The sequence below is a fragment of the Meles meles genome, chromosome 11 (genome assembly GCF_922984935.1).
Source record: "Meles meles chromosome 11, mMelMel3.1 paternal haplotype, whole genome shotgun sequence".
Lineage (NCBI taxonomy): Eukaryota > Metazoa > Chordata > Mammalia > Carnivora > Mustelidae > Meles > Meles meles.
Window position 1 is genome coordinate 50,959,856 of NC_060076.1, and position 16,340 is coordinate 50,976,195.

At 42.0% G+C, this 16,340-nt stretch overlaps 1 protein-coding gene and 1 long non-coding RNA gene across 3 annotated transcripts in view; one reads left to right on the forward strand and one right to left on the reverse strand.

Annotated features, from left to right (window-relative positions):
- Positions 1 to 4,877, forward strand: part of LOC123953416 — a 44,013-nt gene extending 39,136 nt beyond the window's left edge. The window contains exon 4 of the long non-coding RNA XR_006820871.1: positions 4,731 to 4,877. This is a non-coding gene — a long non-coding RNA (uncharacterized LOC123953416). The remainder of the gene's footprint in view (positions 1 to 4,730) is intronic.
- The window catches only part of ADAMTSL1 (ADAMTS like 1), a 935,024-nt gene that overhangs the window by 36,055 nt on the left and 882,629 nt on the right, over positions 1 to 16,340 (reverse strand). For both annotated transcript variants that reach the window (XM_046023640.1, XM_046023641.1), the window contains 2 exons: positions 1,788 to 2,000; positions 1 to 181 (listed from right to left, as the gene is read on the reverse strand). In XM_046023640.1, coding sequence (XP_045879596.1) covers positions 1 to 181; positions 1,788 to 2,000 — 394 coding nt within the window. The remainder of the gene's footprint in view (positions 182 to 1,787; positions 2,001 to 16,340) is intronic.

Below are 16,340 nucleotides of genomic sequence, written 5' to 3' on the forward strand. Positions count from 1 at the left end.
CGAGAAGGGCAGTCTCTCCGGTTGCAGGCGATGGGCTGCACAGCGGGGCGTACTTTCCCCGCACAGTGAGTGGGGCTGACCTCTGTGCTGTTCAGGAGACACCTCAGGCGGGGCTGCTGAACGCCCCTGTTACCACAGGAGGCCGAGCAGGTTGCCAGTCTGTCCACAGACCACCAGTAATCTGTCACAGGAGGAGGATCACAGGTGAGAAGAGGACTGCGCATTGCCCATGCTCTATGGGCGCGAGGAGCTCTCGTGAATGACCCTCTGCCCTTCAGTGGGCGCCCTTCCCCACTTAGGTAGCCAAGTGGCCTGGTGTCCAGGAGCGTCAGTGACTTATCCATGAAATGAGTCCAAAACCCCTACCTCGCGAAGTTACTATGAGGACTGGATGTCATGAAAGCAAAGGGGCCGAGCCTGGTGCCTGGCACAGAGAGGACTTAACCAGTGGCTGGAGTCCTTAGTTTTAAATAAGATTCCCAAATACTTTTTCTTCCTAGTGGGTCACCAGAAAGGGACTTTCTTTTTCAACAAAGAGATACAAAAATATCAGAGATACTTTGTAATCGTATTTGTACATGCACCTTTGAGTTGAACTTGGGGAAAAAAAACTTGGCCAAAAAAACCCCACAAAAAACCCAGCCTACCCAGAGAGTACTCATTTCCATGAGACGATGACATCAGGAAGAAATTCAGTTTCTGTGGATTTTCTATTTGGGGATCTGGGACTCACTGGTAGGAAAGCTGTTAAAACTAACTGGGGGCTGGTCAACCGTGAGTGCTTATTTGCAAGGTCGTATATTACAAATCTTGCAGATAGGCACTGGCTTCTGGTTTTTAGCTGAGAACGGCTGGTTGGCAAGAAAAGGGAACATTTACTTTCCTGTCTGGAAAGCCAAATGGCAGGGGAGAATGTTTAAGGGGAAAACCCATTTGCTCAGAAAAATGTCCCTCCTCCTGTGCTACACTGGCACAAAATTCTGTCCCTTCCTGCAGAATCCCCCATTTTAGAATGCATGCAATAGAATTTTGCTTTTCCTAAAAATAGTCCCCCATGGGCCACAGGTAGAAATAGCCTCTGGAAAACCTGAAAACCTCACTTGGTTTCCATAACCAGACCCAGTTTGGGTTTGTTTCCCACTGTTTCGGGCTCATTCAAACCTCTTCTTGGTGTAGCTAAAGCCAGGCCTCCCCCAAGGGCTTTCTGAACCGCTTGTGTTCCGGGAAGATTAATGCAGGAGTCACAGGAAAGGTGCCTGTAGAACACTTAGCACACGACTGCAGCCGAAGACCCATGAGCACTATAAGCTTGACTCTCCAGGAGAGGAGGCAATAACCAAGCAGTTCAGATCCAGAGGTTTTTTATTTTTAATCAAACCAACGGAGAAAACTTGCATTAGTTTAATAAGCTGCTTTGCACGCATGTGTGCGTGTGCTTGCATGCATGTAAGTGTGTGTATGTGTGACTCTAACTAGTTAAGCAAGCATAAATGAAACTTCTTGGCTTTACTATAGCATGGTGCTTCCTTGGTCCTCAGTGGCAGCAACAAGAAGCAGTAGAAGCACCCATTTGCAAGAGCAGCACGGACTTTTCCAGATTCTGCTGAGACAGAGCCTGTGGCTCTTCTGAAGGATCTCAATGTACAGAGTCATGGTTCAGCTTGATTTGCATGCTCTAGGAGCCACTGAGATCAGACATCACTTAGTTTTACTAGAGAATTCGATTCTCAGGTGGACTTTCTTCTTCAAGAACTAAGCCCGGCTCCAAAGCCCGCAGGGTTTCTTACCTTGGATCACTAAAGAGGCCTTCTGCACGAGCACTCCCGCCTCGTTCTGAGCAAGGCAGCTGAACTCCCCTTGAGACCCGCTGCTGAGATTTGCCACCTGCAGAATCTGTCCAGCTGCCAAGATGTGATGTGTCAGTCCTGGGATGGTCTCTACTGGCTGACCACCATGGAACCACGTGATGTTGGGGGTGGGGTGACCTTTGATGGGACAGCCTAGAAGGAGAGGAGGAGGGAGAGAAGCCATTAATAAAGTGAAATGGGGTATACACCGGATGTGTCGATGCCCATGTACTGTAGGGTCTCCTTACCAATGGCATTTTCCTTATGCTTGCCGTTTCCAACCCAATAGATGTTTCTACTCAGGAATTTCAGGAAGATGACTATTATTCATTCAATGAAGGAAAAATTCTTAGAGTACCCAAGTGCCTATTTCTTTGTCCTTGTATGAACTTTTTAAAAAATGAAACAATTAATATCCACTCATTGAATATTTTTCAAGTTAATTAGTTTCTATACTGATTTTTGTACTAACAGAAATCACATCTTCAAATGCAGTGAGTTGGGAAAAAAATGCTACACAGTAATAGTGAAAAATCAAACTCTAATTGGTGAAAGTCTAATAGTTGCCATTATTTTACTGTGTGTGTGTGATTTTCTAGTCAAAATTTTTAACAATGTAGGAAAACAAGTGTAAATGCAGATTTCATTTTTCAGCCAGTCAAGAAACTTGGCCTTCTAACTGCTTTTACCAAGCCTGCACTGGACATGCACTTATCTACGTAGTCACTGAACATACTTTGATACATTAAAATCTTAAAATATTAAAGTTAGATATTGTGTCTCCCCAAGCTTTTGTAGCATAGAATTATTAAAGTAAACTGACTGCAAAATTGTGACAAAAAGCTTATTTTCTCTAAACTCAGAACACTTGCTGAATTTGCTGTTGTGTCTTCAACAATTTAGCTTCCACAGAAAATTTATTTGGAAGTTTACTTATTTTTTTTAAATTTAAATCTTAGGTAGATAACATACAGTGCAATATTGGTTTCAGGAGTAGAATTCAGTCATTCATCACTTACATACAGTACTCGGTGCTCATGATAACCAGTTCCCTCCCTGACACGCACCACCCATCATCCATCTAGCCCATCCCCAACCCACCTCCCTCCATCAATCCTCAGCTTGTTCTCTATCATTAAGAGTGTCTTATGGCTTGTTTCCCTCTCTCATTTTTTTCTTTTTCCCCTTCTCCTATGTTCATCTCTTTTCTTAATGAAATTCGACATATGAGTGAGATCACATAGTATCTTTCTCTGACTTATTTCTTAGCATAACACACTCTAGAGCACCCATGTCACTGCAAATGGCAAGGTTTCATTCTTTTTCATGGCCGAGTAATATTCCATTGCTCTTCTTGACCCATTCACCATTAGATGGATATTTGGGCTCTCTCCATCATTTGGCTGTTGCTGAAAATGCTGATAATGCTGCTATAAACATTGGGATGCATGTATCCCTTCAAATCTGTATTTTTGCATACTTTGAGTAAATACCCAGTAAGTAGTGCACTTGCTGGATCACAGGGTAGTTCTATTTTTAACATTTAACATTTTGTGGAGCCTCTATACTGTTTCTACAGTGGCTGCACCAGTTTGCATTTCTACCAACAGCACAAGAGGGTTCCCCTTTCGCTGCATCCTTGCCAACACCTGTTGTTTTTTGTGTTGTTAATTTTAACCATTCTGAGAGGTGTAAGATGATATCTCATAGTGGTTTTGATTTGTATTTCCTTGATGATGAGTGATGTTGTATCTGGTAGCTGTGTGGATGTCTTTTTGGGAAAAGTGTCTTTACATGTCTTCTGCCCATTTCTTAACTGGGTTATTCGTTTTTTGGGTGCTGAGTTTGATAAGTTCTTTGTAGATTATGGATACTAAAGCTTTATCAGATATGTTGTTTGCAAATATTTTCTCCCATTCTGTAGGCTGCCTTTTAGTTTTGTTGTTTATTTCCTTTGCTGTGCAAAGAACGGCTACCTGCATGGATGTGTGAACCTATGGATCCAGAAGAGAAGGAATTTTTCAATGTTGGCTTGTTTTCTGTTCTGGAGGAAACACTGTTAAAATTTGTATAGGATGCAGGGTTAACATAGGAAAGGTCCTCAGAGATTGTCTAGTCTAATGCCAGAGGAGGAAGCTAAGGCCCAGAGATGTTAAGACACTTCACGAAGATCAAGTGACTGACCTGATTCCTTGCCTTGTGTTCTTTCCTCCATACCTGCTACTTGCTCAGCTGGGTACCAGAAATTTACCTAGGCACCTAGTTAGCTCCTTCCTTTTACTGCTCATTCCTTTTGTTTATCCCTTCCCCTCCAACCCCCTCCCCCTTTTTTTTTTTTAAACATTTTCACAGCAGTTGTTTGGTTGAAGTGCTTGGAACAGACTATTTTAAAGAAGGGCCCTGGAAAAATAATGCTAAAATTGACTGTAAGAAGTTCAGTATGGGATATCATTGTTAAAGATCCTGTTTTCATTCCTCCCTGCATTTACTCCCTTTGCCATGTAACTTTGCAGTGGCCTTCAATGAGGGGAGGGCTGTAATTTCCTACCTCCTGATTTTGGGTTTGGTCATGTAATACTTTGGCCAATAAACTGAGTCAGATCGTATACTAATAATCTGAAAGAGAAATTAAGAAAATAATTCCATTTACAATAGTATCAAAAGGAATAAAATACTAAAGAATAAATTTAACTGAGATGAAAAACATGTATACTGAAAACTACAATGTTCCTAAAAAAATTAAAACATAAATGGGAAGCTGTGTTATGTTCATGGATTAGAAAACTTAATATTGTGAAGATGTCAATACCCACAAGGGAACTATAGATTCACTACAATCCCTATTAAAATCTCAATAACTTTTTCTTCTTTTATTTCTTTCAGAGATAGAAGAATCTGTCCTGAAGTTTATATGAAATCTCAAGGGATACTGAGTAGTCAAAACAATCTTGAAAAAGAAGAACAAACTCGGGGGTTTCACATGTCCTGATTTCAAAACTTAGTACAAATTCTGTAGTAATTGAAACATTATAGCACTGGTATAAAGACAGACATATAGACCAATGAAATAAAATAGAGAGCCCTCAAATAAACTCTGGCTTATATGGTCAAATGATTTCCAACATGGAAGCCAGGACCATTTAATGGTGCTGGGAAACCAAGATAGCTACATGCAAGAAAATGAAGTTATAGCCTTACCTTACACCATATACAAAAATCAACTCAAAGGGATCAAAAACTTAAACTTTAGAGTTAAATGTATAGAACTCTTAAAAGGAAACATAAGCAGAAGCTTCATAATACTGGATTTGGCAATGATTTCTTGGATATGATCCTAAAAGCACAGGGCAACAAAAAATAAACTGGACATCTTCTAAATTGAGAGCTCTTCTGCATCAAAGGACACTATCACCAGAGTGAAAAGGCAACACACAGAATGGGAGAAAATATTTGCAATTCACAGATTTGATAGTGGATTAATGTCCATAATATATCCTACAACTGAACAACAAATATAAACAGCTAAACTAAAAAATGGGTGAAAGACTTGAATAGACATTTCTCTAAAGATATAAAAATGGACAAGAAGCACATGTACAGATGTTCAACATCACTAATTGTTACAGAAATGAAATCAAAACTATAATGAGATACATATCAGATCCAGTAGGATGGTTATTTAACAAACAAAAAAACAAACAGACAGACAAGATAACCAGTGTTGATGAAGATGTGGGAAAACTAGAATCCTTGTGCTTTGCTGGTGGGAATTTAAAATGGTGCAGCCATTGTGGGAAACAGTATGGAGTTTCCTCAAAAAATTAAATGTAGCATTACCATCATGATCCACTAATCCCACTTCGGTGTATATACCCGAAGGAATGGAAAGCAGGTATTTGAATAGCTATTTGTGCACTGATGTTCATAGTGGCAGTATTCACAGTAGCCAAAAGGTGAAAACAACCCGAATGTCCATCAGTGGATGGGTAGATGAACAAATATATGATATATATGTATGATGGAATATTATTCAGCCTCAAAAAGGAATTGAAATTCTGTTATGTGTGACAAGCTGGATGAACCCTGAACACATTTAGTGAAAGAAGCCAGAGGCAAAAGCACAAATCTTACAGGAGGCACCTAGTCTGGTCAAGTTCATAGAAACAGAAATCAGAATATGGATTATCAGGGGCTGGAGGAAGGGGAGGAGGGAGTAGGAGAGATTACTATTTTTTAAATGGGTACAGAGTTTCAGTTTGAGCTAAAAAGTTCTGGAGATGGAAAGTATGAGTGCTGCACAACGATGTGAAGGCAATTAATGCCACTGAACACTTACACATGTTTAAAATAGTACATGAGTATTTTACCACCATAAAAGAAATGAGACAGATGTGCCGGGATACCAGTTCCAAACCTCAATCTCAAGAGACTGTGTTTTTGCTTGTGCTCATGTGCCTTTGCTATCACCAGAAGGACACACTTGGACTGGCTTAATGGTCCCAAAGGAGGGTGAAAGAATGGTGGAGAACAGCCAAGTTCACCCCAGCCAAACTCAGTTTAGATCAGCTGAACTTAAGATCAGCAAGAATAAATAATTGCTATTTTAAGCCACTGAATCTTACTATTATTTTATGTAATGTGGTGATAGCTAACTGATACACTGAGGGAGAAGGGATTTCCACAATTCCCCTAGGCCTGTGGATTCAAGGCTTGGGGGTAGGGCAGAGTTTCTACCTGTGTGCTGATTGCCCACAACTTCTTACTCGGGTACACAGGAGGAGCAGTTTCCCCGCCTGCTCCTGGTAGCATCTGGGCCTCTGTATGTTATGAGGTCCATCGTGATGTCATTATACTCTTGTTCTGAAATGGGGGTAAGAATGGCCTTAGGGAGACGTGTACAGAAATCAGTGAGCTGAGGACCTCCTGGGAGCAGCAGTATCTAACCCCCTCCAGGACCAAAGGTAGTCTGGAGTCAAATGCTGATTTCATTTTCTAAGAAGAGACAGGAAAGCTGTACATTTATTTAGGCAAATAGCATGCTTTTAAAAAAAAATGTGGCTTGAAACCAGTATAGTTTTTCAGACTTCCTTAAACAAGCCAATATACGTCTCAGTCATATCTGCTTTAAAAAAAAAAAAAAGGTGTCATAGACTGTTAAGATGCTGGTTCCAGGAATTTTTCTGTTTGGTCAGTGGGGACAGAGCCTTGGTGAGGCTGACTATATTCTAAATTGATAAATAAAAATCTTGCTATTCCCAAGGAAACATGAGATATTTGGCAAGGAAGTCTCTTATATTTAGCCCTAATCTTCAATTTTCCAACTCCATTAGGACTGATTTTCTGAGAGCGTTTTTAAGCAGAAAAAGGAGTAGTAACAGCCGTAGGCTGTTTTCTATGGCTGATGAAGTTACTTATCTGGGAGCCAGGAATCCTAGTCAGCTAAATAAGCGGTTCATTTGCATAGCAATTTACATTTATAATCCTTCCTCCTCCTTGGAATTAGAGGCCACAGTGGTCCGTCTGGGTCTTGGGTCTTGGACGTGTTCCAGTGGCCTTCCAGCCTGATGCTCCCAGTGTGAATGAGATGGGGCAGAGTTCCTTCTAAGAGCAGGCATGAGGACTGATATGATGTGAAGTTCTGAAAACTCAACTTGAGAAAGACTCACAAGGAGGAACAATGAAGATGCATGTCTGAGCAGCGACCTTCCTAGCAATCATGCTTCTATTCTGAAAACTATCAGGGTCAAAACCGGTTTTGCAGAAAGTTTTAGAAAGAAAAGCAATTGGGTTACTTTCAAATGTACTGACACAGATTCATGACTCCCCAAGAGAACTCTAGAATTTGATAGGGTTCCCTGGTTTTAGTTTTCTAATCTGTGAGGGTATTGACTTAGTCAATGGTTGTTTTTTTTTTTTTTTTTAAAGATTTTATTTATTTGACAGAGAGAGAGCAAGAGAGGGAACACAAGCAAGAGGAGTGGGAGAAGGAGAAGCAGGCTTCCCACTGAGCAGGGAGCCTGATGCCCAGCTTGATCCCAGGATCATGACTTGAGCAGAAGGCAGACACTTAATTGACTGAGCCACCCAGGCACCCCTAGTCAATGGTTTTTAGTTGAGAGTTCCCTTAGGGTCTGTAGAGGTACCTGGGAAGGAGACTCTGAGAGGAAGGTGGGGGCTTTGGCGCCTCTATTAGCGTTTTAATCACAAAATAATATACTGGGCTTCTGCATGAGGAGATTCCACTATTGATAACCACTGAGTTAGATGATCTTTAAAGTGCTTTTAAGATTCCTGGACTTCTCAAAGTCATCTCAAACTCACCATCCTCATCCCTCTTCTTCCTGTCTGAGGTAGCCAAGTGCCAAGGGTAAAATAGACCTATTCAATCTATATTGCTTAGATCAGTGTGCAGTGAAACAACTATGCCAGTGAAAAGCTCATGGAAGAGATGTTATATATAAAGGTTATTTAGTATTATGATAAACTGGGACCAGAGATAGAGAGTAAGAAGGAGAGGGCAGCCTAGAAGAAGCAGTGTGAGCAAAGGTACAAAGATGAGAAAACTTGTGATGTGGTTAGAAGAAAAGACTAGTTGACTTGGCTAGAACATAGAAAACATAAATGAGGGTGGCATGGTGTGTGAGAGTTGTAATGGGGAGGATCTTGACAGCCAGAATCTAGTCTCTTATAGGATTCTGAAGAGAGGGAGTGATCTGATCTAGGTTGGCTTTAGAAAGATTATTAAGGTAGTTCTTTGCAAGATGTACTTGCTTGAGAGAAAGAATCTATGGTATCAGTTCAGATGTGGTAAGAAATGAAATATATTTGCAAAGGTAGCTCTGATAGGATGTGAGGAGGAGAGGAATGGAGGCAATGAGGAAAAGCTAATAAGACTGGAACACTAGTGAGACTAACAGAAATAGGCAAGTCAGGAAGAGAAGCTATTGCTTATCTGCACTCCTAGGGACAGATGAGTTTAGTTTTAAGCATACTGACTTTCAAGGTTGTGATTGAACCACAGTATAGAAAAATCCCTCAAGATGGCAGAGATAAAAATGGAAGTTAAGTCAGAGATATTTACCAGAGACAAATTTTGGGAACCGATTATATATATTTGTAAGGATGAAGTCTTTAGTGAAAAGAAATCAAGTCTCAGGACAAAACAGTGGGGGAATTCTAGCATTTAGTGATTGAAGGAGGAAGAAGAGGTATTAAGGAAGTCTGCAAAGAAATGGTCTGAGAGATAGGAGGAAAACTGAGATTACTTAATATCATGGAAATTCAGAAAGGAGGGAGATTAAAGAGACCGGCTGTTAGGAAACAAGTGATTGGTAAGAATTTGTGTAATGAATGAATAGCTTCATTTGTTTATGAAAATAACTGAATAAATAAACATTTCCCCCACAATCCTCCCACTCCCTTCTCAGGCAATAGGTAAAATCGTTCTAATTAATTCTGATTTGTACAATTAGAAATATAGGTGTCTATATGATCAATACATCCCATTCAATGCTATGCACACCCATTTATTTATTTATTTTTTAAAGTTTTGTTGACCATTTATTGACCAAATATTTTATAATTTTATTTAAAAATAATTTAATATTATTTAATTTTTAAATATTTATTGCCCATTATAGCTTCTTTTTTTAAAAAATTTCTTTATTTTCAGCGTAACAGTGTTCATTGTTTTTGCACCACACCCAGTGCTCCATGCACACCCATTTACTGAATTTAAGAGAAAATTTACCTCTGGGTGTTGAATCTTTAGAATTGGACCAACATCCACAACCCAATAACCATGGGTGAATAAGAAGATAAAAAAATTAAAGAGGATGCTTAGGAATGCTTCAAATGTTGCAAAACAGGAATGGAGTAGATCTTGATCAGAAAACTCTTTAAACAATCTGACTGGGGATTCTAGCTTCCAGTAATGATGAATAACTTGGTTGGACTAACCTTCCTGCAAATAACAACCATAAAATCTAAAGGAAAACAACAACCCCCATTAAACAACTTTTTGAAAGCCCTGAAGAGTGACCAAAAGCAGTGACAGAAACAGGAGGGGAGTGTACCCTAGAAACTTGGCAACTGCAACAAGTGTGATTTGCCACTTGTAGCTTTCTACCAGAGGAAATTCCTCAAAGCCCATGTGGGTCAGGGAGGTGGCTTGAGATGTCAGAGGACTGAGTCTGGGAGCTGTTATAACAGCTGAAATGTTAAGGGAGAAAAGCCTGGAAGAGCCATGGGGGGATAAACCTCAAAATCTACATAAATCCTGGCCAAATTGTCTGACAAAACCTTGCTGGGGACCCAGCAAAAGAACAGCAGGTAGAAGATGAAAGAACAGACTAGAAAATTTATTTAGTTTTCATTGCAGGGAAGACAGAGGTTGGGCTTTGAGTCCAGGTAGGTTAACTGTCCAGGAGAACAAGAATAAAACACTCTTTTAGGGAACATAACAGAATTCAGAGTCTCTACAATATCTTACAACCTTGAGATCATGACTTGAGCCAAAATCAGAAGGCAGACACTTAACTGACCCAAGTGTCCCTCTATGCTTTTTCTACGAGGGGTTAAGAAATTTTAAAAAATTTGCTGTTCCAGCCCGTTACTGTCAGATATTTCCTCAAATGTCTTATATTCTGCCCAACTTACAAGTTCCTACTGGTAGGTTCACCTTCATTCATTTAGCCCTGTTGAAGTCAGAGATCCTTTTCATTTGTATTTCTGTCACCCTCGATTCCACCAACTTTAGTTCAGTTGCTCTCTACAGCAGAAACTGCTAGTGATCCTATCATAACGGTCCTCTCCTCCTTGGAGTGAAAGAACTCCTGAATTTTAGTAAGGTATATAGCTACCTGGAATAGAGTCATCTCCCATACCCCCTCTGCAATAAGGCATGGGACATATGATTGTAGGACATATGATTGTATTCAGTGAAATGAGAGGGAAAGTTATGTGTATACTGCCTGGGATATGCTTTTAAAGGAAAGAACTTGCTCTTGTCCCCTTTCCTCCATCCTGTTATTGAAGACATGTATGTAGAAAAAACCATCTTGGTCTAGGTGGATAAGGCCAATACTCCAGGATGTCAGAGTGATAGGAGTTTCAAAATATTTTTGCCTGGGTCCCTGCATGACATGGTAGGTTGTCAGGCCATGCTTCGAATGCCTTCCTCTGGGCTGCTCGGTGAGACAGAAATACGATCTTATCCTGTTGACTGCCATTTCGGGTCTTCGTTTTTGGTTGTTGAATGTCTATCCTAACTATGACAGTCCTAAATATTCTTTCCTTACTGAGACAGTGTCCTGCTATACAGGTTATTGCCTTTTTCTTCCCATCTGTCCAGGGACCAGTGAGGATGTACTTCTAGGAAGTGTAACTGATCATCTTGAATATGCCATTAGGAAAGCCTGCTTTCAACAGTAAAAGGAAAGTAAAGACCGAAATAAACTAATTATAACTAAAGCAAATGAACAAACTTACTGGCCATCTTCCTTTTCTATCACTAAACCATCTTTCCATGCTTTGAATTGAGTACATAGCTCATTCTCCTTAAGCACTTACTTTGTATCCAGAAGTGGTATCCACCTTTGCACACAGGCAGTGCAGCCCTCCGTGCTTTTATGTACATATTTATGTGCATGTCTCTATGTGTACACAGTGGTCTCTGAGGTTTGCCCACCGCAACAGTCAAAATAAGAAATCTAACATGAATTCCCACAGTGTATGTTCCCAGTGAATAATTATCCATGTTTCACCGCTAATGAGAAAACCTGGCTTGTAACCAGCGTTCCTTTCTGTCACGGACATTTCTCATTTGTTAAAGTAAAAGAAGTATCAATCATTTTTTTTGAAGGTGAGCGATTTCTCTGTGTGCCATTTACAAGGACACCAAAACCATGGGCTAATGTGTTCCACACCTCCAGAGAGACCAAATGACGATCCACTCCCCTACCCCCTCTGCTTTAGGGAGGATGGTAACCACATCTACGTGGGGACTAGCATCTCCTTTTCTGTTTTCCTCCCAGCTACGTGAATGTTGACCATCTCCATCCTCCCAACTTCAATGCCTACCCCAGGAAGCAGTCAGTCAGCAGAGAATGACAGTGCTCTTTCCTCAGACCTCAGTTACGACAGGTCTTGGGTTGATTAGGTGTCCGAGGAGGAAGCAATGCTTGGGAAGGCTGCCTAGCTAATGAGAGTTCTGGCAGCCGAAAGCCTCTCTCTATCAATCCTTTGTAACCAGTGAAAGAAATTATTGCCTGTAGGCTTCCATTCCTAGGTCTACTGTGGCTCCAGACTGAGCCAAAGCCAGGTGCGATTCATATATATGTGAGGGTTTTTTCCTACCTTTTTTTTTTTTTAACACATTAACTGTAGAATAATAAAAGTTTAGAATGAGGTAGATGTGCACAAATAAGAAAGTCAAATTAAATATGAAATTGTACCCATTGGGAGTGGTTTTGGCCATAACCTGCCACTAGTTGACATCCCCGATTAAATCAAACTGACCTCACTGACATTCTTCATCTCTGTGTGTTTCACATTGGTTTTTGTAATGAAAGTAGCTTCACTCAAGAAAACATGCTGAATCAACCGATCAGGGAAATGTGGGGAGAAAACTGGGAGGACTGGTGGTCCTGGCTTCTAATTCCTTGCACCCTTTGGAAGATGCTGTCTACCTTAAAGATGGTGAGATAGGGTTGCCTTTGGGGCACCGGTCTAAAAAGCTCTGAACTCATGATGGTCATTCTTTAGTGGATATTTTTGTTGAACCGAAGGGCTAAAAATCAGCAGGATCTCTGGTCTGCTGAGAAAGAGGCAAGCGGCTTGATTTGTGGGCTTCTTTGTAGGTGAGATCAAGCCAACACAGGCATTCCCTAGCATCTCATTGCCCAAGGGAACCACACATCCAGAGTGGAATTCCATGAGCTTGTCGCTTTCATGAGAAGACAAGAGTTCAGGGTGCATCTTCTCCCTTCTCTCCTCCCTTTCCAGCCAAATAACTCAGGAAAAGGCATCTGAGCTTGAGAAACCAATTGTAAAGAGCAAAAAATGGAAATAGACTGAAAGAGGCTCAGAAGGAAGAATGGTTTGAAAATGGGGGTTCATGATCTGAAAGAGGAGGAGAAAAAAGTAGTGCTCTGGAGGGTTTCACTTACTGAACTGCTATCTCAAGGAAAGGAAAGCCGTGGCAGATTAGGACGTGCTGTGTAAAAATATTAAAGACGTGGCATTCTTACTTCATGAGCTGGCTCCAGGCCTGTCAGCATTTCCATTATAATCCTGTATTTTTCACGGAGTTAAAACTTACTATAAAAATGATGTGTGCTGGGATGAAACTTGGCACTTGGCGTAGTCAGTCTGGGAGTCCTTTCCTTAATTTAATTTTACAAAACTGGAAAACACTCAGCCATTTACATTTATGGAGGGATCTCCATGCTGCACATGGTGTATACAGTGTGTATTGGCCTCACTCTCTGGCCATGGGGTGATGGATGAGAGCAGGGAGTCTACCCCATTGCCTTTTCTGGCTGGTTCCCCTTTCAGGTTTGCTGTCCCCTTGACTTTGAGGAATGGTCTCTAAGGCAGCATGGAATGGGTAGGAACTGGCACTAGGCAGCAGGCTGAGAGACATGATTAATTCATATCGGAAAAAACTCTGTTCCTACTCCCCATTTGTCAGCTGGACCCCAGAAGGCTGTGGGAGAAGACACACAACTTTAATTTTCACTCCTGATTTTTGGGACCTCCCAATAAGCTGGTCAAATAACCAGGCCAAGACTATTCCCATGTACATTTGCCCAAAGAAAACTAACTTTAAAACATTCCTGGAAAGAAGGAACTATACAAGCCCATTTTCCATTCCCCAAATGTCTCTTTACCCCTAGGGCAAGCTTTGGGTTTCCACTGGCAGGGGGTATGCTAATGTCTCCATGCTCCTGGGCATCTGGTAGAAGAACCTGATATATTTCTCAGCATGAAAAGTAGCTCCATCCAGATTTATGACTTGATTAAAGCCTTGCCTTCTCCAAAGTGGTTTGGTTATTTCTTGGCTACTGCCCTCATCCATAACCTTAGAATCTGATTATTCTCTTACAGGTAAGGAAGGTGAATGGCACTTAGGATGTCCATACATATGGCATCTCGGCCGTGAACACAGAATTGCATTGTCTGATTTAGAGCTTGGCAGGGCTGAACAACACGCTTATCTGGGGCTGACTGGACTACCTGGGGCCAATGGGGGTGGGGGGGGGAGGCAGGGGCTCTCAGAAACTGGTCCAATTTCTTTAAACTCACGGTAGTGTTGACGGGGATTGAAACTATCTCAAGTGGATAATACACAGAGTTCCCACGTGTCTCTCTCTGCCAGCAGGCTCTTGGCATAAAATGCACCTTTAAAAACACATCAGCATTTTTTCAAAGTTTCAAATTTCTGGGTTTATAAGTCCCCGGTTGACTCTACTCTCAGGCTGCTGGCAGGTGCTACCCGGCCCGCAGGAGGAGAGACTGGGGTGACCCCAGAGGAGGCCAGGCTGGAGGCTGTCTGGAGCAAAGGAAGGGAGTTTCAGCCCACTGATGAGATGGCCTTTTAATGAACCCCAGAATGTGGCTCCTGCTTGGGCCATACCATACTTCTGAGCAGGGTCCCAAGTCAGAGCTCCCCTCTCTGTATAGGTTTCAAGGTTACACCCACCAAGTCCAGATTCTGGGAGGAACAGGGCTGATGTTGCACGTTTGGTCCAAAAGGGGACAGTATTTCAGGGCTTTCAAGAAGTGCTCTTTAAGAATCAAGGCGCTACCTGGTGTGACAAAGTAATGGCAGTTCCAGCCTCTCTGAATATTCTTGTCCCTTGAGGAATACAGCTGTCCTCAAGCCCTCACTCAGGATAAAGGACAGGCCAGCTAGAAAACATGCAGATTAGAGGAAAAAAAAACAAAAGCCAGCAGCAGCTCAGTGCCAACATGCCTTCATGAACTCAGCGTAGGTTTGGCTCTTGTAAGGGCCAGAGCATTTGCAAAATAAATAAAAACCCACACACGCCAAAAAAAAAAAAAAAAAAAAGGAGCCTCCACTCAGCCCGGTACACACCCCATTTCAGCTCTCCTCTACTGAACCACAGCCACGGGACCGCCATGGATGTGAAGAATGGCTAATATTCATAGCAGGTATCCTCTGAGGCCTGACTGGGGCAGGCCGCAGGGTTCAGCGGCAAGTCACAGGAAGGAGCAACTGCCGATGAGGAATTCCAGAGCGGGTGCTGGGGGCGGAGCTGCTGGGGGAGTGCGAGCACCTTGCCTGAATTTATTATTCCCATAGAAGCCTCCCGAGTCTTGAGGCTCCAGAAACTCCTCGACATAGTAAAGAAAATAATAAACAACCTGGGTAAGGTGAATGGGGCGGGTGGTTTAGCAGGGGAGCTGAATTGGGGCTAGGAGCCACAGGGAGGGGAGGGGTTGGTGCTAAGTGTTTGCACGGACACTGCTGGCTCACTCTGCTCGTGTCATGACATGTTCTGGCAGGTGAGGTCTGGCCATTGGCAGCCAGGCCAGAAGAATGTATCGTTTGTGAAGGGCCCATAAATAGAGATGTCCTAGGCGGAGGAGGTGGGACACCTACAACCCAGGCTGGAAAGGCCATCACGGCAATGGGACATGGATTTGAAGAGCAGAGAGGAGCTATCCAATAGCCCCTCTTTGTCTTGCAACATGCATTTCTGGTACTGATTTGTTTTGGATTCTAATACTTATTATATTTGATTCTCATATCTGGCTACAGAGTGCAGAGGTTCCCTTGGAACACTCAGTGGGCTCCCTGATGGCTTACGGGAGAGGTGGCAGGTTCAGATCCTCAGGGCCAATTCTGACCTTGGAAAGAATCACCTGGACTTAAGAGTCCCTAAAGCCAATGCAATCTCCTTAGGAAACTGGGGATTCCAGACAAGCTAGCCCTGGGTGAGGCAGAGTACATGCTGCTTTTCCGGGAACAGATAACTTCTTCATTGAATTTGTTCTTTATGGGCTTTCCCATTCTCCAAGCACTCATATCAGGGGAAAGTAGAGGGTCTAGAATGGGAGATGTATTTTGAAACAGGGCTGTTTACCTAATGTCTGTACAACTGATGGATGTGAGAGCTAATGTTCCCACTGTGCTTCTGAAAGCCATTTCAAGGACAGCAGAGAGAGGAAAGGCTAAAAGTCCGGGTTTGGGCAGAGCAAAAACATGCAGTGTGGGGACAAGCTATGCCTATTATTCAACAACCTCACAGGGCACCTACACTCCACATTAAAATGTACAATTAACATTCCACTAGAGTTTTGTTCCTAGATCTTTCTAAAAGTACCAGGAAAGGCTGGGAAGTACCAGGAAATGGGGAAGGAATTAACTTTTCCTATAGTAATGAGACTTTTTTTCTCCTAAAATGCATTTTTGGATTACACTTTTGCAGGGATGAGATGAAAGAAAAGTGTTGCCAGTAAGGTGCT